This window comes from Corythoichthys intestinalis, chromosome 11 (assembly GCF_030265065.1).
Source record: "Corythoichthys intestinalis isolate RoL2023-P3 chromosome 11, ASM3026506v1, whole genome shotgun sequence".
NCBI lineage: Eukaryota > Metazoa > Chordata > Actinopteri > Syngnathiformes > Syngnathidae > Corythoichthys > Corythoichthys intestinalis.
This window is the reverse complement of record NC_080405.1, coordinates 47,738,682-47,762,153: the sequence shown is the minus strand read 5'-3', so window position 1 is coordinate 47,762,153 and position 23,472 is coordinate 47,738,682. Positions and strand designations below refer to the sequence as shown.

Here is a 23,472-nt window from a genome sequence, read left to right as displayed (position 1 = left end):
AGTGGTTGACTAAATACTTATTTGCCCCACTGTATATCCATTCACGACGCTAGATGACGCCACATATCATTGAAGCGAATGCTGAACTTGAGGAGTAATGTTCTGTCATGACAGGTCTCAGCTACTCTCAAGTTTAACCAGTTTGCATTATTTTATTGCAATGTTTTTCCTTATTCAGATTTGTTTCAAGACTACAGTTACAGTTAGACCTCACTTTGATGGTTATTGCAGTTATTGTAATTTTGTTGTTTTATCACAATAGATTGGTTTATTTACATTTCAGAAACCAGAAGCCATTCATTTACGAATGTGATTGCTCTTTAGTTTACATATTTAAATGTTCAGATATTAAGATTTGAATGAGGCAATTTGTTTCGAATGTACTGTAATTATTTTCTTTATAATGTACATACGTAAAGGCTGGTTACAAACTGTAGAAGTGCTGGCTGTCTCTTTACCTGTAGGCTTTGTTTCAAGTTTTGTCGCGTTGTGCTGTAATTCCAAGTGCTTCCTTGTTGAATTCGATGTAGAGTTTTTAGCGGCCGACAGTCTTTTCCAGCCAGCGCAAAGTTTGCAACGCACGGAGATATTTTTCTCATCTTTACTGGACAGAATTGTGAAGTAATGGCTTTATTTCCAGTGAGCAAAGGCAGCCATTTGGGGTATATATCCTGCCTTTCACTGTTAGCATTCTGACGAGGCAGTGAGGCTATGTCGTTGACCGCCGTGGCAGACAGCGCTCAAACAGCAAGGTGATACACGTGACCCGTTTTTTTTTCCCCCGATGAGAAAACGTGAGATGTGATGTCACTCCCAAACTCTAGAGCAATATTTTCTGTTCAGATGCTCTTCGTACGTGACTACAGTATTCTTCATTCTACATACATTATGAGGCAAAAACAAAATAGTAACGCACAGGCACTAAGGAAACTAACTTTAATCGGATTACTGGCTTGGAAAAATGAACGCGTTAGATTGCTCGTTTCTGAACGAAAATATCAGATTCCGCGTTACTGACAACATTGATGATGAAAGACATCCAATTGTGTGCTGTAGAGTCATTGTTTTGCTTTGAATTTAAATGAGTTTATCCCTTGTAGATTTCCAATCCATTTGAAACGAAAGGGTGGTGGCGAATGAACTTTCTGCCACCCCTCTCACTTCAAATGGATTTGATGTTAGCGCTGACAGTTGATCTTCTCTGCCTCCAGTAAACTGATTACATCCATCTAACAGAAGAAGCCTGTGTGACATTTACAGTATGTTTCATGTTATTTGACAGCACATTTCCAATATGTGTTTCTTCCAGAGGAAATTACATCTATCCATACATAACTTCCATCCTACATATACGCAGAGATTGAGAGGACCTGCCCCACTTAGTGGCCGAAAATGTCATTGCCTATAATTGACTTTCATATATGGGGGAAAACACTCAGTTGACTTGAAGTTCCCCTGTGAGACCCCCAATTTGTCCAACTTTCAAAATTGTCCGATATGCATGTGTGATAATCATTGGAAAGCTTAAAATCTCAGTTTTCTGGGGGAAGAAAAATTTTGAACAGGAGGGCATTTAAAAATAAATAATTTAATAAATAAAACAGCGAAACGCTATCTGTAGGTGAGAACATGAAAGAGCAGAATTAAAGACTCTACGACTTTGAGATATTATCGCGTACTTACCTTGTTTCGATCCAAAAACTCCATGTAGCATGTATCACTGCGTGTCAAGACACAGCTGTGAATGGCCACAGCTGGATTTTTTTCGGGATTTTACGGGTGAAACACGGTAATATAACAAGGGTCGCGATGCAGAAATCGCAGATATCAAGGAGGGGTCGAGATCTTCATATATTTACCTAGGGGTGTAACGGTACACAAAAATCTCAGTTCAGTACGTACCTCGGTTTTGAGGTCACGGTTCGGTTCATTTTCGGTACAGTAAGGAGAAAAAAATTTAATTGTGTAAGCAGGATCTGTATTATTCTTATTATTTAATTACAGGTGTTTTAGCTCATTTCAATTTATTTTATTTAAATGGGCTATTATTTATTTTATTATGTGTTTACATTTTACAAATGAGATGTAGCATTAATTTATATTGTATATTTTATGTTGTATAACATTAGTTCCTATGTAAATATTAGTTCCTACTTGTTTTGTTGTGGTAGGAGGGTTTTGTATTGAACACGGGGCCGTGTTGGTTATTATTATAGCAGAGAAGACAGCAGTAAATCAACAAAAACAAGTCAACTGTGCCCCGATCTACTACTCAAGAGATCTGATGGACTCAAAAAGTGGGTTACGATTGCATATTAGTTTGAAAATGACCGGATCCACCGTATTTTTACACGAGTGACTTCCGGTCTGCCCAATCCTAGCTACCGGTAATAGTGTTGACGCAGGAGGGTCGCATCTTGCGTCAAATAATAAACTGAGCCGCTTAACACGCGGCAGCACTGCGACTGGTGTGCATTGGCTGATTGACTTTAACGCCCGCGTTTTACTGCGTTCTTGTGGCGGCCACGTTGTCGCGCCGTTGACGTTTCTGGGTTATACTGTCCTACCGTGTTGGTCCTTATTATAGTAGAGAATACGGAGTAAATATAATCTACACAAAGAAACTGTAACCCGATCGACTCGCAGCCTCGAAAAGTAAGGGTTACATTACGTCAGAAACTCGTTCGGTACGCCTCCGTTCCGAACCGAGCACCACGTACCGAAACGGTTCAATGCATGTACCGTTACACCCTTATATTTACCCTTTTAAACGTTTTTATTTTTCTTTCTTTGGATCGATTATTTATCATCGAACAAAATGCAACAGTAACAAAAAAATACAATGAAACGATAGTTATGAGGTAAATATCCGTCTTTTTTACAGACAGCATGTTTTTCATTGTGACATAATTTTAAAAGTTTCAAATATGCGCGTGAAAATTTTTTTTAATTTTTTAAAAGTCGTTTTTTTTTTTTTTTTTTTTTTTTTAAACAAAATATTAGACATCAAATAATGAGACATTTTGAATAATATAATAAATTACTTTCGTTTTATGGCTGGGTTGAAACAAAAGCAGTTGCATAACGTCCGTAAACAGGGGTTTCCAGGGTAAAACGGACAAATTAAAAATAGTTCTGGGGCTCATTGCGCCATGAATCGGCTATGGCATCATAAAGACATATTGTTCTATCAAACACAACAGTTCTTTTAGCTTAAAATACAGCAATTTATTTTAAAGAGAGGTGCAAGAGCAGAAACTGCTTTTTCAGCCTTGTCTGTTTTTACCGCCATAATTTTACAGAATGTCAATATCGATCATCAGAATCCAATGTTCTGATTATTTGAATGGCATACTCCGGTGTTGAATATAATGGGACAAGATAATATGCTGCATTTCAAAGACTGCACAATAGCATGAGTCACAGTGGTCGTTCATTTCAGCTAAGTAGGCAAAGATAAGAGAACAAATGAATACAGTAGAATAGAACTGTGTATTCAAACTAAGTAGGAAAACTAATGGTAACTCCTATATGCATATAATGCATTGTATTTCTCGGAAGAGTTTCATTGTTTCGAACAAAATGGCCTACATGGACGCACATTCATGCCATCTTGTATAACATGTTTATGGCCAGTCAGCAAACTTTGCCTCCATACTCAGATCAATATTGGCGATGAAAGTTTGCCTTTCATTACTTTGGCTCTCAAGGCCGGCTGTCTATGAACTTGGATTCCTCATGGTTTCTCAGTGGTCTTAAATACCAAACCTTTGACGAGCTGTTTTACCTCATTATCTCTGTCACAAATTCTTCCTGCTTGTTCTCTTTTCCAAAGTCTTTGAAAAAAAGGTCAACATTCGCCATATTTTTCACTAGTTCTTTGACATTTTTGGAGACATTAGAGAGTAAATGAGGATTTGATGTGTGCCATTGAGGAAGTGTCATCAGGCCATCGCTGATTAATAACCCCGGGACATTCCTCACAGGGTCTTAGAAACCACATGCCTGCATGAAAAAAAACCGCGACCCACGTTATCTACACTGACTTACATCGGTCTGATCCTTTCTTTTAAGACCGACTCAAAATCCTCTTTCTTACCCAAGAGCTCTGCATACAATTACTGTAGTTCCTTTTTTTTCCCTTTACTAAATTTCTGACCCTTTTAATACTATCATTGTAGTAGGCACACTATAGGATTTCCATCTTTAAATACCACCCAGGACCCCTGATTTATTCATCTACAGTAGGATATGAGGTTTGAAGGAATTCTCCCCCCCCCCTCGGCCAAGCCGCATGGAAACGGCGACAGCCAAACGGAAATGGTGCTCCACTGCTCACCGCTTCCGCGAGTCAACCGGGGGGGCTGATATTCCGCGCGTTCACCTCTTATGTTAACCCTTTGTACTGACTCCTTGTTCCAAAAGTTTGAAGAAGACACACCGAAAGCAGGCTGACAATTTATCCGTCGGCAATGGTCAAAAACAAGGCAAAAACAGACGACGGAGGGACAATTCTGGATCCAAAACAAGGCTACATAGCAGCAAAATCTGTCCTGTTATCTCAGTGTCCAGTGTTTTTGAAGGCTACGTAGGAGTGGGCCGGGCCGAAGGTGTGGCTTGGTGTTGTTTCGGGATCACCCCTCTGTGGCCGGTTTTGGGCGGTTTAGGCTCGTGCGTGGATGGGACGTGGTTGGCACAGCGACCGACGCTGGTCTTGACGTCCCAAGCGCCCACTATCAGCTTGTTATCCGGGCTGGGTGAGAGCTACAGAGCGCCCTGCTCTTTCTCCTTGGAGTGGTCGGGAGAACTGATTGCAAGAGTTGGTGCGTTAATCTTGCACGTGACGCACACGCTGGGCTTCTGTGATAAGATGGCGTTGTGTATCTATTCTGCTTCTTTTCATTAAACTTTGGTTTGCAATTTATTTTATACTGGTGTGTTAAAGTAGTAGTCCTACAGTAAATATGAGAAATTATACTATTCCCTGATTAATTATATTACTTGTGTTAGAGTAAAGCAAACAGTTAGACGGTGCCTACGAGAAACGGTACCATTTTTCTCATTTCCCCCTCATGAGCCCTGATAAGGTGATTCACTTTACTGCGTCCAAGTGCATGGAGTGAAGTCTGCCTAAACTATAGTTAGATGAATGTGTTAGACTAATGCAAAAAATTATATGGTGTGTGCGAGAACGGTACCTATTAAATTTGTTAGAAAAAGAATTTCTTTCCATGTTGGATATTAGTGGCAAATATTTCTCATTCCATTGTCAGGCGCAGACGGGTTGATGGGCATCTACTTATTCATGATCGGTGCGTACGATCTGAAGTTCCGTGGAGAGTACAACCGCCACGCCCAGGCTTGGATGGACAGCGGCCAGTGCCAGATAATCGGTTCCCTGGCAATGGTGTCCACCGAAGTGTCGGTCCTGCTGCTCACCTACCTGACTTTGGAGAAGTACATCTGCATCGTGTACCCCTTCCGCTACCTGACGCCAGGTTTGCGGCGTACAGTCACGGTGCTCCTCGGTATCTGGGTTTTTGGTTTCATGGTGGCCTTCCTCCCACTGGCCTGCAAGGGGCTTTTCCGGAATTTCTACGGTACCAACGGTGTGTGCTTCCCCCTGCACTCTGAGCAGCCTGAGACGCTATGGGCGCACGTTTACTCCATCGTCATCTTCTTGGGTGAGCGTGGATTACTGATTATTATCAATCTGATGAGATCCAGTGGAGCGCATTTGAGATTTTGCGTGGTGTGTCCATCTCAGGTCTGAACCTGGTGGCATTCCTGATCATCGTGCTGTCGTACGCTAGCATGTTCTACAACATTCAGCGCACGGGGACCCAGACTACCAAGTACAGCAACCACATCAAAAAGGAGGTCACCATCGCCAAACGCTTCTTCTCCATTGTCATCACAGACTCTCTCTGCTGGATCCCCATTTTCATCCTCAAGATCTTGTCCCTGCTGCAGGTGGAGATTCCCGGTAGAGTATCCCATGTTTTGTTTTGTATGCTACAACTTGGACCATGTCTACACCGAGCAGGACTTTTAAAAAAAAAAAAAAAAATCTGTGTCCACGTGATGGCGCCACAAACGCAGCACTCGCACATCTTCGCTTTGAACAGAGTTTTTTAGAACACTTGTTTTAAATGCCCAAAATGCGTGTCTGGATGATAAGACAAACTGTAGAAAAAGTTCTTCTTTTTGCCTAATACCCTGGTATGTGTAGACATGGCCTTGGTTATAATGTTGAATTAGTGATTTAGTTTTGTTAAGTCTACAGAGCTGGAAGGTCAAATTTAAGGGTTGGATTTTTTTTAAGGTTTTTAGATTTGTATTTATAAATTAGTCTTTGGGCATAGACTTCATAATGTATTGACGGGAGATGGGGTGCGAGGCTGATAAATAGGGGGCCTGCATTGTTGGCGAGGCCGTCAAAGCTGACCGAGTGGAATTACAAAGAGCTTTTTTCGTTGAAAATTCTTATGAAGAAATGCTTTAATCCCTGAATTCTTTATAGATATGGACGTAAAACAGTCTCGATTCTTGGTTAAAAGCAAAAAAAATGCGCAGTTAGCATTTATTTTACGTAAATATTTCGAAGTACAATGCTAGTCTGTTAATAAATGTAGCTAGCCGCTGCCTTATGTAAACAGAGCTTTTCCAGTTAAAATTCTTGTAAATAAATGCTTAAATCCCTGAATTCTTTATAAATATGGACATAAAACAGTCTCGATTCTTGGTTAAAAGCAAAAAAACGTGCAGTTAGCATTTATTTTACGCAAATATTTCGAAGTACAATGCTAGTCTGTTAATAAATGTAGCTAGCGGCCGTCTTATGTAAAGAGAGCTTTTCCAGTGAAAATTCTTGTAAATAAATGCTTAAATCCCTGAATTCTTTATAGATATGGACGTAAAACAGTCTCGATTCTTGGTTAAAAGCAAAAAAAATGTGCAGTTAGCATTTATTTTACGTAAATATTTCGAAGTACAATGCTAGTCTGTTAGTAAATGTAGCAAGCGGCCGCCTTATGTAAAGAGAGCTTTTCCAGTGAAAATTCTTGTGAATAAATGCTTAAATCCCCGAATGCTTTATAGATATGGACGTAAAACAGTCTCGATTCTTGGTTTAAAGCAAAAAAAAAAACGTGCAGTTTGCATTATTTCACGTAAACATTGCGAACCATGATGCCAATGCAGTAGCGGCTGATTTCTCCCAATGATTTTTTTTTTTACAACGTTTCAATATGCATGCATAGTACGAAAAATATAATTATTACCTTGAATCCTCGAACAAATCAGTCCTGAAACAATCCTGCCTGTTTGTATGAGGTACATCTTTTGTACTTTTTCAACAGAAATCCGGAGTATGATCGCTGCGTGCGTGTGATAGGTAATAGCTCCTCTTGATCTGGGCGGCCACCTACTTGAATGCAAGGCGCAGTGCATGACCGATCTGACCCGTCAATACATTATGAAGTCTATGCTTTGGGTTTCAAGTAGTGTAGAATTACTAAAAAGCCGCCTGTCATCCTTCAACATGCGATTACATAGACTTTTTATGGGAACAAAACGCGCGACTAGAATACAACTTGGCCAGTGTGAACGCAGTTTAAGAAATATTGCTGCGCAATATGAACTTTTTGAGATATAGTTTGCAACCGAGTTTGCCCTATCCAAGATGGCCACCCACTATGCATGCTGGCATAAATAAAGGAGCACTTGTCACTCTTCCCTCAGCTACTTACTTTTCATGTAAATACATTGACTTTGACAGGAACGTTGCCCCGACCAACATGGGCGCCCTGAGGCCATTTTGGTCGTGGCGAATAACGTTCCTATAAGTTTTCCGCCATGAATGGAAATTAGTTAATCACTAGGAGACTTCTAGCGCCGTCAATGGCAAACAATGAGTGAAGTCTGACCATGCAATGATAGCAATTACTTTACCATGGACTTCATAACTATTGACGGGACACGGGGCGCGGGGCCGATTAATAGTGGGCCTGCGTTGTTGGCGTGGCTGTCAAAGCTGACCAAGTGGAACAACAAAGAGCTTTTTCCATTGAAAATTCTTGTGAATAAAGTAGGGCTGTCAAGCGATTAAAATTTTTAATCGAGTTAATTACAGCTTAAAAATTAATTAATCGTAATTAATCGCAATTCAAACCATCTATAAAATTTGCCATATTTTTCTGTAAATTATTGTTGGAATGGAAAGCACACAAGATGGATATATACATTCAACATACGGTACATAAGGACTGTATTTGTCTATTATAACAATAAATCAACAAGATGGCATCAACATTATTAACATTCTGTTAAAGTGATCCATGGATAGAGGGACTTGTAGTTCTTAAAAGAAAAATGTTAGTACAAGTTATAGAAATTTTATATTAAAACCCCTCTTAATGTTTTCGTTTTAATAAAATTTGTAAAATTTTCAATCAAAAAATAAACTAGTAGCCCGCCATTGTTGATATCAATAATTACTTACACAATGTAATGGGTGCTGAAGCCTATAAAATAAGTTGCACCCAAGCGCCAGCAGAGGGCAGCAAAACTCCATAAAACACAAGTGAGCGTTTCACTGTACTGTCATTTAAATCTGTCTGAGCGGGACATCTGCGTTAATTGCGTCAAATATTTTAACGTGATTAATTTAAAAAATTGACTAACGCCCGTTAACGCGATAATTTTGACAGCCCTAGAATAAATGCTTAAATCCCTGAATTCTTTATAGATATGAACGTAAGACAGTCTCAATTCTTTGTTAAAAGAGCAAAAAAACGGTTAGTTAGTATTTATTTTATGTAAATATGTTGAAAAATGATGCTAAGTGTTAGTCAATGCAGCGGCCACCATTTGTAAACAGAGCTTTTTTCTGTTGAAAATTCTTGTGAATAAATACCTAAATCCCCAAATTCTTTATAGATATGAACGTAAAATAGTCTGGATTCTTTGTTAAAAGAGCAAAAAACCGAGCAGTTACGCATTTATTTTACGTAAATATGTCAAAGTACGAGGCTAGTCTGTTAGTCAAACAGTCTCGATTCTTTGTTAAAACAGCAATAAACCGGGCAGTTACACATCTTTGTTCTGTATATATGTCGAAGAATGATGCCAATACCGTAGCGGTTCCCATTCTCCCACTGATTTTTTTCACAATGTTTCAAAATGCATGCCTGGTACGAAAGATATAATAATTGCCTTGAATCGTCGAACAAATCACTCCTGAGACAATCCTTCCTGTTTGTATGCGGTACAGCTTCGTACTTTTAATCCGAAGTGTTAAAATCGTGCATGTTTTTGCTCGGCGACCCCCTCCTTAAAGGCGTTGCGCGGTGAAAATCGATTCTGACCCGTCAATCATAACGAAGTCTTTACATTCATGTGAGTATGCAGTAATTTAGTATTCAGAGTTAATATTAAAGGTAAAGAGACTGGATGGAAAAATGGATGGATGGATGAATGGGTTACTGTTTTAATGGTAATTGTTCCAGTTTAGTCTGAGTGTTTGGGTTATGATTTTCAGGATTTTTTCTCAAGTGTCAAAAATCAAGTGTTTACTTTAAATGAGTCTTGAGTGATTTTGAGGGCCTCCTTTCCTGAGTGGACTCAGCTGGAATGCTAATTCATTACCGGCAATTCTCCAAATTAGAACCAATATTCGGATATGAGCAATTCATTTGGTTGCTAAATTGCATTCAGTAAACACTAGTAAAAACATCCTCCAAATTAAACAGCACTGAAACCACAAAGGGTACTATTTAAGTTCACATTTGTTCTCCTCAATTAGCTTTAAGTGCCATATTTTTAATCTTTTCCCCCACAGGCACGATTACCTCGTGGGTTGTAATATTCATCCTGCCCATTAACAGTGCCCTTAACCCCATCCTTTACACGCTGACCACCCGTCCCTTCAAGGAAACCTTGATGCAGGTGTGGGCCAACTATAGGCAGCGAAGGCCTGCAGTGGCCAGCCACCCCATCCATCAGCCCTCGCTCACCTGGCAGGAAATGTGGCCCCTGCAGGACTCCTGCCCGACGGTGGGAGGTATTCAAAACACGAGTGACGCACCACCCACCAAGCTCACTGCCCCTGAGGAAAATGACAATGGCGTCCCCGTATGAATCGAAAACGTCGGCGGAACGTCCGCCGAGGCTGAAAAATCCTCAACATGTGCCGGGTTACGCCATTCCACTCCAGTCCTGTAGGTGGCGAGTCACAAAGCAGGGTGACTGATGGTTTTCCTGGCGCAGACGCAAGTACGCTATGGCGTTGACAAGTGATTTCGACTTCAACACTGGGTTTTCTTTGTGGCTTTGCTAATGTTTAAAAAAGTCAAGGTTTGGAAACACACTTTCAGTGCTTCGTGATACCACACTATGGGTTAAAACCAGGTTCAAAGTCGGGCTGAAAGGAGTATTTTTTATTTTTTTAACAAACAACAAAAACGCAATCCCCGTCATTCTTGTTTACAATGAAAGGGCAGGATTTAATGTTTAGTGTCAAAGAAAGTTATTTCCATTTACTGTGGCCTTGGACACAAAAGATGTTTTCGTAGGTAGTAATTGGTTTTGCACAGCTACAAAGAAGGGGGTAATACAAGTTCATTACTTGTGCAAGACTGTCATTAGTTTATTTGCTTTTTTTTTTTAAGAAAAGGATTGATATTTCTTCGAATGAAATCAATGCTATTCATAGGATGTATATACATACAAGCAACAATATATGCGCACAATTAATACACAAGTTCCAGAGTCATAAAAACTTTCATAACTGTAGGATATGGTTCTACATTCCTGTTATGTTGTGTAACAAATTGGCACAAATACGGAGTACATTCGCTTGGACCCATTTTTAAAAAATATTTATTTTTATTGTAGTATTTATTTATTTAATTTACTATTATTATAATTATTATGTTTGAATAATTAAATGCCTAAATGTAAATCAGATTATAGTGACATTTAGAGAATTTTATTATACCAAAATTGGACATATTGTAAAAATAGATTTTGAAGAGGTGGGGGGCCAACCTGTTAGTGCTCAGACCATACGCCGCACTCTACATCAAATTAGTGTGCATGGCTGTCCAGAGGCGTCGCATCCCATTAGGCAAACCAGGCAATTGCCCCAGCCGGCAGGGGCCCCCAGACGGCCAACAGATTTAGCACACGCAGTTTTTTTTTTTTTTTGCAGTGCCAAGTGCGACAGTGCCAGTAAAAGCCTTGTGTCTGAGTTCCCTGAAGGGGCCCCTTCACTCGCTCTACCCCCCACGTGCCGCAGAGTGAGAGTGAGCGGCGATTTGGCTTTTTTTAAATTGCCGTATATCCAAAATGAAGAGAAGTTATCCTTCTGGAAGTGACATAAGAAAGCAGAAGAGGAGAGCAAGCAAGACAGCGGTGAGTGTACAATGTAAATGTAGTTTTATGTCCGAATGTAGTAGAAGCCGGGCACTTTGGGTGTCCTAAAAAAGTGCTCTATGAGACTGAGGTGTTATTATACTTTTATTAAATATGCTATTGCTCCAAGTTCAACTGTCCCCCTTACTTGCACACGCTCGAAGAGCTCCATGTTGCGTGTTGCCTGGGGACCCTTGCTATGCCACTGTGGCTGTCACCCCAGGAGGAAGCCTCTTCTGAAGACGATACACAAGAAACCCCGCCCGTCTCATCAGACCATAGGACATGGTTCCAGTAATCCATGTGCTTTGTTGACATGTCTTCAGCAAATTGTTTGCGGGCTTTTTTGTGTACAGTCTTCAGAAGAGGCTTCCTCCTGGGGTGACAGCCATGCACACCAATTTGATGTAGAGTACGGCGTATGGTCTGAGCACTAACAGGCTGACTCCTCACCTCTTCAATCTCAGCAGCAATGCTGTTAGCACTCCTCTAATGAGTCACATGACATTTTGGAGGGAAAATGACAAGCAGTAATCAATTTGGACATTTAGGGATGTACGTAGTTTCTAAGGGGTGCACTCACAGGTAACACTTTATAATAGCTATCCGTTTACTAGTTAATAAATCATTAGTAAACTGTTGATAAATGATTTATTGTTGATTTGTGAAGTATTTGTTAACAGTTTGTTAAGCATTTACAGGGTGTTCCAATATGGTTGACCCCATTCTAAATGCCCATGCTAGTTGTTGGATCTTAATAAAACTATATACACTTTATGTTGACGGTCAAACGTTTTATTGGTTAAATATACAAAGAAAAGTACAAATATTTGTTGGTTCTATGGCAGATTTTCTTAAATGTGCAACATGAGCGCTGCCTGCGAAATGCCTTGTCAAAATGCCTTTTCTTTTGAAGTGAACGGCATTTCTTAACCTGAAAAGATAGAAATGCCAAACGTTACACACAAAAACTTGAAACGTTTCTACACAAACTGTGTTTCAGGTTAAGAACACCCTGTAAATGCTTAATAAACTGTTAACAAATACTTCACAAATCAAAAATCATTCATCAACAGTTTACTAATGATCTATTAACTAGTAAAACTGATAGTTATTATAAAATGTTACCCACTCACTTTTGTTGCCAGGGGTTTAGTTATGAATGGCTATGTTTTGAGTTATTTTGAGGGGAAAATAAATTAACTCTATTATATAAGCTGCACACAGACTACTTTTCATTGTGTCAAAGTGTCATTTTGTCATTGTTGTCCCATGAAAAGATATACTTAAATATCTGCAGAAATGCAAGGGGTGTACTCACTTTTGTGATACACTGTAGATCCTCCCTCCTAAGACAAAATGTGTTTTATTAGTTATTTTGAAAATGACCACAAGCAAAGCATTTCACATTGACCTGTGGATATTTTTTATACCAAAGACACAAATGTAACAGGAGGGTTAAGATCATGAAGATTATTAGTACAAATATAATTCATATATTAAAAAAAAAAAAAAAAAAAAAAAATCCCGAAGTGTTATAAAAGGATGCGCAAAAGTTCAAGCCTGTCAAATACAACAATAAAGTCAATCATTGACATCAAACATCATTTATGATGTTCTTGTGTGGAGACATGTTGCCTGCTATAGGAAATTCAGGAAAACCACAACTTGTTTGTTTTATCAAGCACAAGCACATTATGTTGAATGAAATTGCTTCTGTCTGTGTTCATCCACATAATGAATGAAGGATTGAAGCCTCCGGCAAGTTCTATTTTGACTTGTTGGTTTTTACCTTCATTGTAAATTGAACCTATTATTGTTCTTCTATAATTCAAACAGCAACTACCTCGGCTTGATGAAGTGATTTCAACACGGTGGGATGACTTTTTAAGACTTTTAATTTGGTGGGGTTGCATGAGAAACTCCATCATGAACTCAAATGGTCAAAAATGAACAAGATGGTTTTTCAAATGAAATCAGAATGGAAAAAAATAGTATTTTGGTGACTCAGGATGATTGTATTGTCACCTTAATTTCCTCAGAAATTCAGGTATTTGTTTCTTAATGACAGAACATTACCATTCTGCATTTTGATGGATTATATTGTCTGTTTATTTACTAGTATATGAAAATGACACTCTTATCTGAAGGCATAGACTTCAAAATGTATTGACGGGACACGGGGCGCGGGGCCAATAAATGGGGGCCTACATTGTTGGCGAGGCCGTCAAAGCTGACCGAGCGGAATCACAGACAAAGAGCTTTTTTCTTTGAAAATTCTTGTGAATAAATGCTTTAAATTAAATCCCCAAATTCTTTATAGATATGGACGTAAAACAGTCTCAATTTTTGGTTAAAAGCAACAAAAAAAACCCGTGCAGTTAGCCTTTATTTTACGTAAATATGTCGAAGTACAATGCTAGACTGTTAGTGAATGTAGCTAACGGCTGCCTGATGTAAACAGAGCTTTTCCGGTAAAACTTGTTGTGAATAAATGCTGAAATCCACAAATTCTTTTTAGATATGGACGTAAAACAGTCTCGCTTCTTGGTTAAAAGCAACAAAAAAAATGTGCAGTTTGCGTTTATTTTACATAAATATGTCAAAGTACAATGCTAGTCTGATAGTGAATGTAGCTAGCAGCCGCCTGATGTAAAAAGAGCTTTTCCGGTAAAAATTCTTGTGAATAAATGCTTAAATCCCCGAATTCTTTAGAGATAAGGACATAAAAAGTCTCGATTCTTGGTTAAAAGCCAAAAAAAAAAAAAAGTGCAGTTAGCTTTTATTTTACATACGTAAATATGTCAAAGCACAATTCTAGTCTGTTAGTGAATGAAGCTAGCAGCCGCCTGATGTAAACAGTTTTTCCGGTGAAAGGTCTTCGGAATAAATGATTAAATCCACAAATTCTTTATAGATATGGATGTAAAACAGTCTCGATTCCTGGTTAAAAGCAACCAAAAAAAACAAAAGTGCAGTTAGCGTTCATTTTGCACAAATATGTCGAAGTACAATGCTAGTCTGTTAGTGAATGTAGCTAGCAGCCGCCTGATGTAAACACAGCTTTTCCGGTAAAAATTCTTGTGAAAAAATGCTTGAATCCCCAAATTCTTTATAGATATGGACGTAAAACAGTCTCAATTCTTGGTTAAAAAAAAAAAGTGCAGTTAGCGTTTATTTTACGTAAATATGTCGAAGTACAATGCTAGTCTGTTAGTGAATGTAGCTAGCAGCCACCTGATGTAAACAGAGCTTTTATGGTGAAAATTTATGTGAATAAATCTTAAATCCCCAAATTCTTTATAGATATGGACATAAAACAGTCTTGATTCTTGGTTAAAAGCAACAACAACAAAAACGTGCAGTTAGCATTTATTTTACATAAATATTGCGAACCGTCAATACATTATGAAGTCTATGGCTGAAGGATTTGCTTGCAACAAGAGTAAGGCAATATATAACAACATTTGGGGGGGAAAATGTCAATTTAATGAAATGATTACGTAAATACTGAAGAAACCTGAACATCCCCCAAAATTAGCCAAGTTATTTACTGGCAATAGAATAACTACTACCGTCACTATTCTCCAGCTAGTCTGGGCTATTACATTGGAGCCATAAACACAACTTTTTCTCCAATCTGTGCATATCCTTTCATCTTTGAATTCCTATGGAAATGAATTTTATTCCAGATTTGTAAGTACAGTATAAACATTTTTGAAGATGCTCTGTCATGCAAGAGGATTTTAATTTCACTGTATGTCATTGTCAATATTTGTCGGTTGGTTAAAGGATTTTAAAAAAAAAAAAATGTGTTATGGTTTTTATGTGCCTGTATACCTGTTCCTAAGTTATTGTCAATATTTGTAAGTTGGTTGAAGGATTTTTGAAAAAATGTGTTATAGTTTTATATTTGTCTTAGGTGTGACCAATTAAAAAGACTGACGAAATCTTTTTTAAGTCATCCATCTTTGGGGTTTGGGAAACATTTTTGGGCATCACTAACAAAAACAAACGCTCTTCAGTTTCAGAAGTTAAGATATTTAATTGACGAGCCAATATCCAAATGTTAACTAGTGATGTCCCAATTTGATACTCTGTATCGGCGCGGGTACTGCTGTTTTTGACAGTAGCCTATTGGATTTGGTCACAAGATCGAACCTGATCCAGTTTTCGTATGTGTTTTTAGCAAAAATCATGCTTTTTTTCTTTAGAATCTAATGATAGTAATAGTTTAGAGCAGGGGTCAGCAACCTTTTTGGTGTGGCGTGCCACTTTCAAATTTTCTTGTCAATCAGTGTGCCACACCAAGATTAATGACGCACATCCGAATTTTTATATCCAACCGAGCTGTAATTTTACTCCAAAGAAAACAACATGAACATACGTTGAAATCTTACAACTACCATTCTTCTTTAACAAATAACTAAAAAATAAAAGTATATTTTAGAAAATATCAAAACTTGAGCATCATCTTATGTAAACATATCACACACAACCCAGCAAGAAAAGGGGAACAAGCGTGATTCTCAGTGCAGGTCTCTCACAGTACAGAGCGAGCTGTTTTAACCTTCAAAGTCAGGCGACTACTTTGTCTTTTTCACTAACAGTGAATTCTATGCACAATTTTAGATTTTATATAACAAATACAAAAGATGACTACCTTAATGTGATCCCTGGCCCTGTTTTCCTTGAATTTCATGTTTCGTCTCGTAGTTGCGTTTGACACTTGTTATGCGACACAAACACAACGCTCCCGAGGCATAATGCACAGAGCAAGCGGAAGTAACCAGCCAACCAGTTGTTACCGGCACCCCCAAGGGGCCGCTGTCCCCTACAGTATGACCAGCTTACTAGTTAAGCGTAAGAAAAAGAGAGGCAGGGAGCAAGGTGTTGAGAGAGAGTTGTGCGAAGAGCGCCATGAAAAGTGGCTGTGTCCCATGCTGGTTTTAGTTTTGTTAATAAAAGTCTCCAGCAAAATACCATCCAACGTGTCACTGTGTTTTTATACACATCACCACCTCTCTTAAGTAATAAGCACCGGGCGAATCGACGACAACAAGCCACGTTAATCGCCTGTCCACTACACCCTACGGTGCAGAGTTGCAATTACCAAAAAGTGCAATTGGTAACACAGTGTACTTCCGCCAGCTCTCTGATTGGTCGGCTTCGTGACATGTTAATAGCGTGGGCTGAATTAAACGCGCAGAGAAAAAAAATCCGACAAGCGCAGGAGTCGAGAAATTGGGGAAGAGCTGGAGGTGTGCTCAAAATCAATTATTGCTCGCATATAACGCCACAGGCAGAGTGGGTAAGAGGGGCGGTCCCGTAAAGCCCCTAAATAACAGGGCGCGCAACTGAAAATGCCTTAATTTCCGGTAAAAAGGCACATTGTAAATGGGCTCGCTTCCGCTATCCAAACAGCTAAACATGAAAAGGTTCACACTCCGGATGTTTTCAGTAATCCTTTATGTGTCTCTTTTCTTTTTTATGAAACTAAAACAATGAAAAAATACATGCAATCAGCAACAATGCTGCAAATAACAAAAATGCCATCCATATATGCAAACGCAATTAGCCTGTATTCAGTAGTTCTTAATTAGAAATATCAAACACATTTCCCCTTAAACATGCAACCTAAAGACAATATAAAGAGTGTAATTCTCAATTTGACAACAAAACACTCACAGACGTTGCTCTAAAGAACACAAATGCCACTCAAGTTGTGAGAGTGGAGCTGCCATGTAACACACTGAATCCCATTAGAAGAACTTCCTATTTGCATTTTTCTTCTACTGTTTTAGAACCAATAAATAAAACGGCCACAAGATGGGGCGCTTGAGCAAGTGATAAAGATACAACCGACAATGAACATAACACGCATTTTTTTTTTTTTTTTTTTTGCCATGCCCTCGCATGTCACTGGTTAACCCTTCGCGTGCCAGTGCTGACACGCGTGTCATAGGTTGCCGACCCCTGGTTTAGAGTATCGTGTAACATTGGTAAACAGGGCATTTCTTGTGGAGGTACCTGCAGGGCTCGCTTTAATACAAAAATTATGGTTTGTGTTATCTACCAGATGCATTATTTTTTTGCGTTGTTTTTGCTGGTCTAAAAATATGATTATTGATTATTCAATAGTCAAACATTGAAAACTTCAGTGGCAGAGAGAAGGAAAAATCGACATTCAGGCCGTTTGTTTATTTTTAAGTTAATTATTATTCAGTTATTATTATATAGGTTATTTAACGTTTTAAGTCTTTACATTTTCGGAAAACATTTTGAAAATTTAGCAATTTTTAGCATTTCTTGAGAAGGTACCAGCAGGGCTCGATGTAATACAAAAATTATGATTTATTCGCTTAGCAACGTGTCGCCATATTGTGAAGGGGGTACGCATAGCTAAACATTCCATAGACAAACGTCTGAAATTCATATATTTCAGGTGTGTTTTGCGTTTTTTTTTCATAAAAATGTCTTAAACATGGCTTACTATTATCACGAGTCACTGCCGACGGACGCGAGGAGGCGATACAATTTAAAATTAGCTTTTATTGGCTTACGAAGCTGCCCATACAAAGTCGCAGCTGATAGCTGGATAAACAAAGGAATGGCCTGCAGTGGAGTTCGGAAACATCTACAACTACCTCATAAAGTCACCCAGTAAGTTGACCTTATCAATTACGTGGAATATGCACTGTGTGGAACTGAGAAAATTGGTGGTATATACGAAGTGATTATTTCTGCCGTAACCGGTAATTTGCCTCCAAGCGTTATTTAGTTGTGAACACGTCACAGCAAAATAATCAATTTCCACCAGGCCAATAACATGCCGATTGACTGATCAGAGCAGTTCACAGCAAAGGAAAAATAACACTTTGCGAGTTGCCGGTTACGGTAATAATAACCACGTCTTAGTCTATTGAATTCTAGCAGCTAATTGGGGCAAAAAAAAAATTGATTAAGGTTTACTCACCAGTAATAAAATGTCTGCTGCAAACTAACAAAATAACAAAATGTGCTTGGATTTAGGTTCCCACAGGTGAGAATAGTCCACGGAACCATCTTCTTTTACTGTTCCTCGATTAATTGCTTTCAGCCATTTGTTTCTCTTCCTCTCACAAGGAAGAATAAAGAACTTCAAATGCGGCTCCCAACTCTTCCTTGTGTGACAACCAGCAACACAGCAATTTTTAGTCATTCCGACGGAAAAAAGACCGCAAATAAGGCAAAAGTTCAACGCATTTGTATTACAATGCACGACAGAGCAACTGCTTGTGACTCGCCTTTAGCCCCGTTTTCAATATGGCGACGCTTTGTTGTGGCTGGTGATGTCATTAATGCCCGGATGTCCGACTGCCTCTATAGTGCAGGTGGTCAGGCGCTAGTTGAGTCCAAGATTGAAGTGAAGCTCAACTAAATCCTGTATTATCATTTTTAGCACACCAAAACTGCTGGTGTCAGATGTGCGCCTGAGCTTAGCCTCAAATGATATGGGAAAAAAATAAAAATAAAAAATGAGGATCTAAGTACAACAAAAGAACAGTTGGCTAACTTGCATAGCAAAAGTCCGCTAGCTTAAATGCTATATAATGCTCATGTTTATCAGATTGTGTAAGGCAAGACAAGGCAAATTTATTTAAATAGCACAATTCCAAGTGCTTTACATCACATGAAGATCATAAAAATCACATTAAATCAATAGAACGTAAAAACAAAGACAATCGAAACAGGAAACAAAATTATATATAAAAATCTCATTTAATCACGAATAGAATAAAAAAAAAAAAGATAAATAAAAATACTACCAATAATAATAATCATAATTGAAATCAGCAATGGAGATAAGCACAAGAGGAATAGAAAGCAAATAGCTTGAGATATATAGACAGTTATGGACAAGGGCGTAGGTTTGCATAGGGACGGTAGGGACATAACACTACCAATTTTTCAGGATCCTCAAATTGTCCCCACCAACTTTCAGGCAACCTTATTTGTATTGTATAATGAGTTCAGTTATGTAGATAATTTAGATGGTCTTTTTTTATCCTTTAAGGATAGAATTGACCCTACTATTATTAAGTGATATATTTACATTTACCCCTTTTCACTTGCTGAATGTGCCGGACCGTTATTATTTATTCATTTATTTAACCTCATATGCACGTTCGATTGGCTGATGACATGCCCCCCTCACACACACAAACATGCACACCCACACACCACAAAAATACAACATGTCGACAACACGCCGCCTCCTCTGACCTCTTTGAAGAGGAGGGGTAATAGAAGTTTTTTTTGGCCAGCAGCAGCTACTGTAAGGATTGTAGAAGATGTCAGTTTTGTGGACATGGGAAACACATCACTAATTTTTTTACTGAAAATCCGACCTGCATCAGAGTTAGCATAATGTTAAACTTTGTGAAAATGCTAACCGGCAAAACTGGAGTGGGTAGGTTTCTATATTTATTCATTTAGACATTAATTTAGACAAACAATGTTGAGTGGTCTAAAGACAAATGTTTATTTATTTATTTATTTATTTATTTTTTGTATTCCTAGACAGTTAAGAGATTAATAATAGATTTGTATTTATTGTGTATGTTGAATTTGCTAATAAATCCAGAAATTTATTCTGGAAGTTTTCAAAAATGTTTCATTAGTAGTTTTTGAAAACAAAGGTTTGAATCAAACAGTGTATCACCTGAACCAACACACATGAAAGTTAGTATAAGTCAAAACAGATTTATTTGGCATTGATCATTTGGCCTATCAATTAATTAGGTTCATATTCATGAGAAATGTAGCGCTGACCCCCATTCACCCAATCTGTTTGGGTTTAATGATGTCCCTTCCTAAGCAAAAAGTGTACATGCAGGTTATGCTGTTATATCGTCCCTACCAATGTTGAGACCAAACCTACGCCCTTGGTTATGGATATGCTGTGCTAAACAAAAGCGTTTTTTTAGCCCTCATTTAAAGGAGCTAACAGTTTGAGCATACTTCAGACCTTCAGGTAACTTGTTCCAGAGGTGTGGAGCATAATAACTAAATGCTGTCTCACCTTGCTTAGTTCTTGTTCTTGGAACATACAGGAGACCGGTTCCAGACGACCGTAGGGGTCTAGATGTTTCATAGGAATCTAACAAATCAAGCATGTATTTTGATCCAAGGGCATTAAGTGTTTTGTAGACGAGCAGTAGTATTTTATAGTCTATCCTTTGACTAACTGGAAGCCAGTGTAACACTTTTAAAACCGGCGTAATGTGGTCCAGTTTCCTTGTAGTTGTGAGGACTATCGCTGCAGCATTCTGTACTAGCTGCAGCTTCCTGACTGATTTTTTATCAAGACCTGTAAATATACCGTTGCAATAGTCCAATCTCCTGAAAATGAATGCATGCATAAGTTTCTCCATGTCTTGTTGAGTCAGAAGCCCTTTAAGTCCGGCTATATTTTAGGTGGTAATAAGCAGATTTAGTGACGGACTTTAGATGGCCATCAAATTTTAGGTCTGAGTCAATAATTACGCAAAGATTTCTGACTTGATTTGTAGCTTTACCTTTTGTGCTAAGGTGCCTGCTTATTTTTGAACTTTCCTTTTTTGGTCCAAAAATGATCACATCTGTCTTCTCCACATTTAGCTGGAGAAAATTCTGGCACATCCATTCATTGATTTGATGAATGCATTTACATACCTGTCAACCCGAGGCTGTTGGCAATCTTACAAATAGTGATGTATGCCCTTACAAAATGGTGACTAATCTTACAACGTTTTATAAAGCGTGCAATATGAAACAACATATAACCTGGTGCAATCAATATCTTCAGCTACATCGTGATTACTAAAATTTAACAGTGACTTTTGTTATAATTGTATTTAGCACTTTTGGCACTTTTGATGGCTGCACTTCAGCTCGCAATTCATTTTCACTTGAAGGTAGTTCGTTAGTTTGTCCGATTATAAATTAAAATGGTCAGTTGATAAAATTAACTTACCGATGCAATCTTTGAGTCAGATAACATTTCTTTTGCTAATTCTGAGAAGTGATCAGCAATAGCTGCAGGCAAATTGTGTTCGGCAACAAATTGGCAGAATAAAATCTCGCTTTTGTCACTTTTCATTCTGCAGACTTTATGAGCAGTGTTGTTAATCTTACTTTAAAAAAGTAATTAATTACAGTTACAAATTACTTTTCCGAAAAAATAATTGAGTTAGTAACTCAGAATGTAAGAGTAGTTACTTGGCAAAGTAACTGGTGCTCCATTTCAAATTTTTTTTTCTTCTCGTTTTTTTCGAAAAACAAACAAACAAACAAACAAAAAAACATAGTAACCTTTGCTATGTTTGAAAGTCATTTAATGTTGTGAATCAACTGTTAAAGTTGTTAAAATTGCTCCCGTTTTTGCATTAGTTCCCTTCTGCCTACTTTCGACACGTGAAAGTTTTAAAACTGGTTCATCATTTAAAGATAGATTCAAGTCAAGATTTTGCCAATTTAGGAGTATTATAGATAAAAATTTACTTAGGTTTGCTAGGAAGGTTCTCTACAACAGAGCCTTTCTGAGAAATGTACTGCTTTAAAATGGAGGCTGTTTACTAATGCCGCCGAGTCTGTCATTTCGCATGTAGTTCTATATGCATCTGATATCTAGTGTTGCATCAAGTGAGCGTTTTTTTTTTTTTTTTTTTTTTTTTTTTTACACCTTTATACACATTTATAAACAAAAACGGGCTCACACATTTTCAACATTCTAACAAGAAACCACAAATAACACTCTCGATCATAATATACACATTACTACTTGTTTGCCATGTTTGTATTCATACACACACGTCACTACACAACATACACACACACACACACACACACATACTTGAACACAGGGCTTTACAACTCAGGGAGACTAAGGGACTATTATAATGTGGGGACACAGAAGTGTAGAGTTGTGTGTCATCTGCATAAGTGTGATAGGAGATGTGTATGGTGCGCACTAGAAACAAAAGTATGTGGTGTGCACCAACTGTTTGAATTTATTTGGTTTCTGTCGATTTTAAGTCTTTACATTTTCAGAAAATATTTTGAAAATTGAACAATTTTTAGCAGTTAAACGCTCCATTCACTATTTATTGAATGGCCGCGGTGCAAAATGGCCGACAATTGACAACGCCCAGTATTTCGACTCACAGCCCTATAAAATATCTAGACTTAAATTTATGACATCTATGTTCATGGTGCTGTTGAGTAACAAATATTTGCGCATGCGTAGTCCCGGCGAGTTGCGCTCCTGCAATGCTGTTTGTGTTATGAGACTGGTATTGCCTCAGGACACACGCTCTGTATCTTATTGCTTACATAATCAATTGGTCGGCCACGACAAGAGACAACTGCATTTCACGGTTCTCGTGTCCACCGCGAGGAGAAATTAACAGAAGCCGACGGGCAGCTGTGACGAGATGTTACCAGCTAGCAGATACTCGAGTAAAGGTACGTACTACGTCTAGCTAGTTTCAAGTTAAAGTTAACCTCGTGTGTGGTTGATTGGCCGAAACATGGGTGTAAATCCTGTTTTTGCCATTTAGTTGCTCGTCATAAGATTTATTCTACCTTTTGTCGTCCCGTGTAAAAGGCAGAAATCCTGCAGACCATAAAATTAGCGTTTATTTTAGCACCAAGCTAAGTAGTAGGTTAAAGTTCACATGAAATGTAGGTCACTTTTCCTCGACTTTGCTTACATGATACAAACTTTTTTTTTGTTTCGTTTACTTCGCACAAAAACAAAAAAAACTTTGTGCTTTTTACGCCAAAATAATGTTTGCAGGCTGATGTAGACTTACTGTTATGCAATGTTTGCTGGTGATTGTGTGTTATCATCAGATTCTGTAATTTTAAAGGTGGGAGTAGGTCACACACGTTTTTGGATTTTCCAGCAAGTTCAAACTTACTGTGGCAAAAACCTAGATTTCATGCAAGTTATAACTTGACAATGGCAGAAATCACGTCAATATTTTGTTGAGGTGTCCTTACCTATAAAAACCTTCACGAGCAAATAGTCAA

The 23,472-nt window shown here is 38.3% G+C and overlaps 2 protein-coding genes across 4 annotated transcripts in view; both read left to right on the top strand.

The window, feature by feature from the left end:
* rxfp1 (relaxin family peptide receptor 1) overlaps window positions 1–11,808 on the top strand; it is a 124,287-nt gene extending 112,479 nt beyond the window's left edge. The window contains exons 16-18 of one of the 3 annotated variants that reach the window (XM_057850229.1): window positions 5,274–5,684; window positions 5,768–5,986; window positions 11,213–11,808. In XM_057850229.1, coding sequence (XP_057706212.1) covers window positions 5,274–5,684; window positions 5,768–5,986; window positions 11,213–11,304 — 722 coding nt within the window. In that variant the 3' untranslated portion in view covers window positions 11,305–11,808. Of the gene's footprint in view, window positions 1–5,273; window positions 5,685–5,767; window positions 5,987–9,841 lie in introns of all 3 variants that reach the window. The other 2 variants (XM_057850228.1, XM_057850230.1) reach the window with 2 other exon arrangements.
* Window positions 11,809–22,632: 10,824 nt separating this feature from the next.
* The window catches only part of etfdh (electron transfer flavoprotein dehydrogenase), a 30,444-nt gene continuing 29,604 nt past the window's right edge, over window positions 22,633–23,472 (top strand). Inside the window, exon 1 of the mRNA XM_057850719.1 lies at window positions 22,633–22,902. Within this exon, the coding sequence (XP_057706702.1) occupies window positions 22,872–22,902 (31 nt within the window). The 5' untranslated portion in view covers window positions 22,633–22,871. The remainder of the gene's footprint in view (window positions 22,903–23,472) is intronic.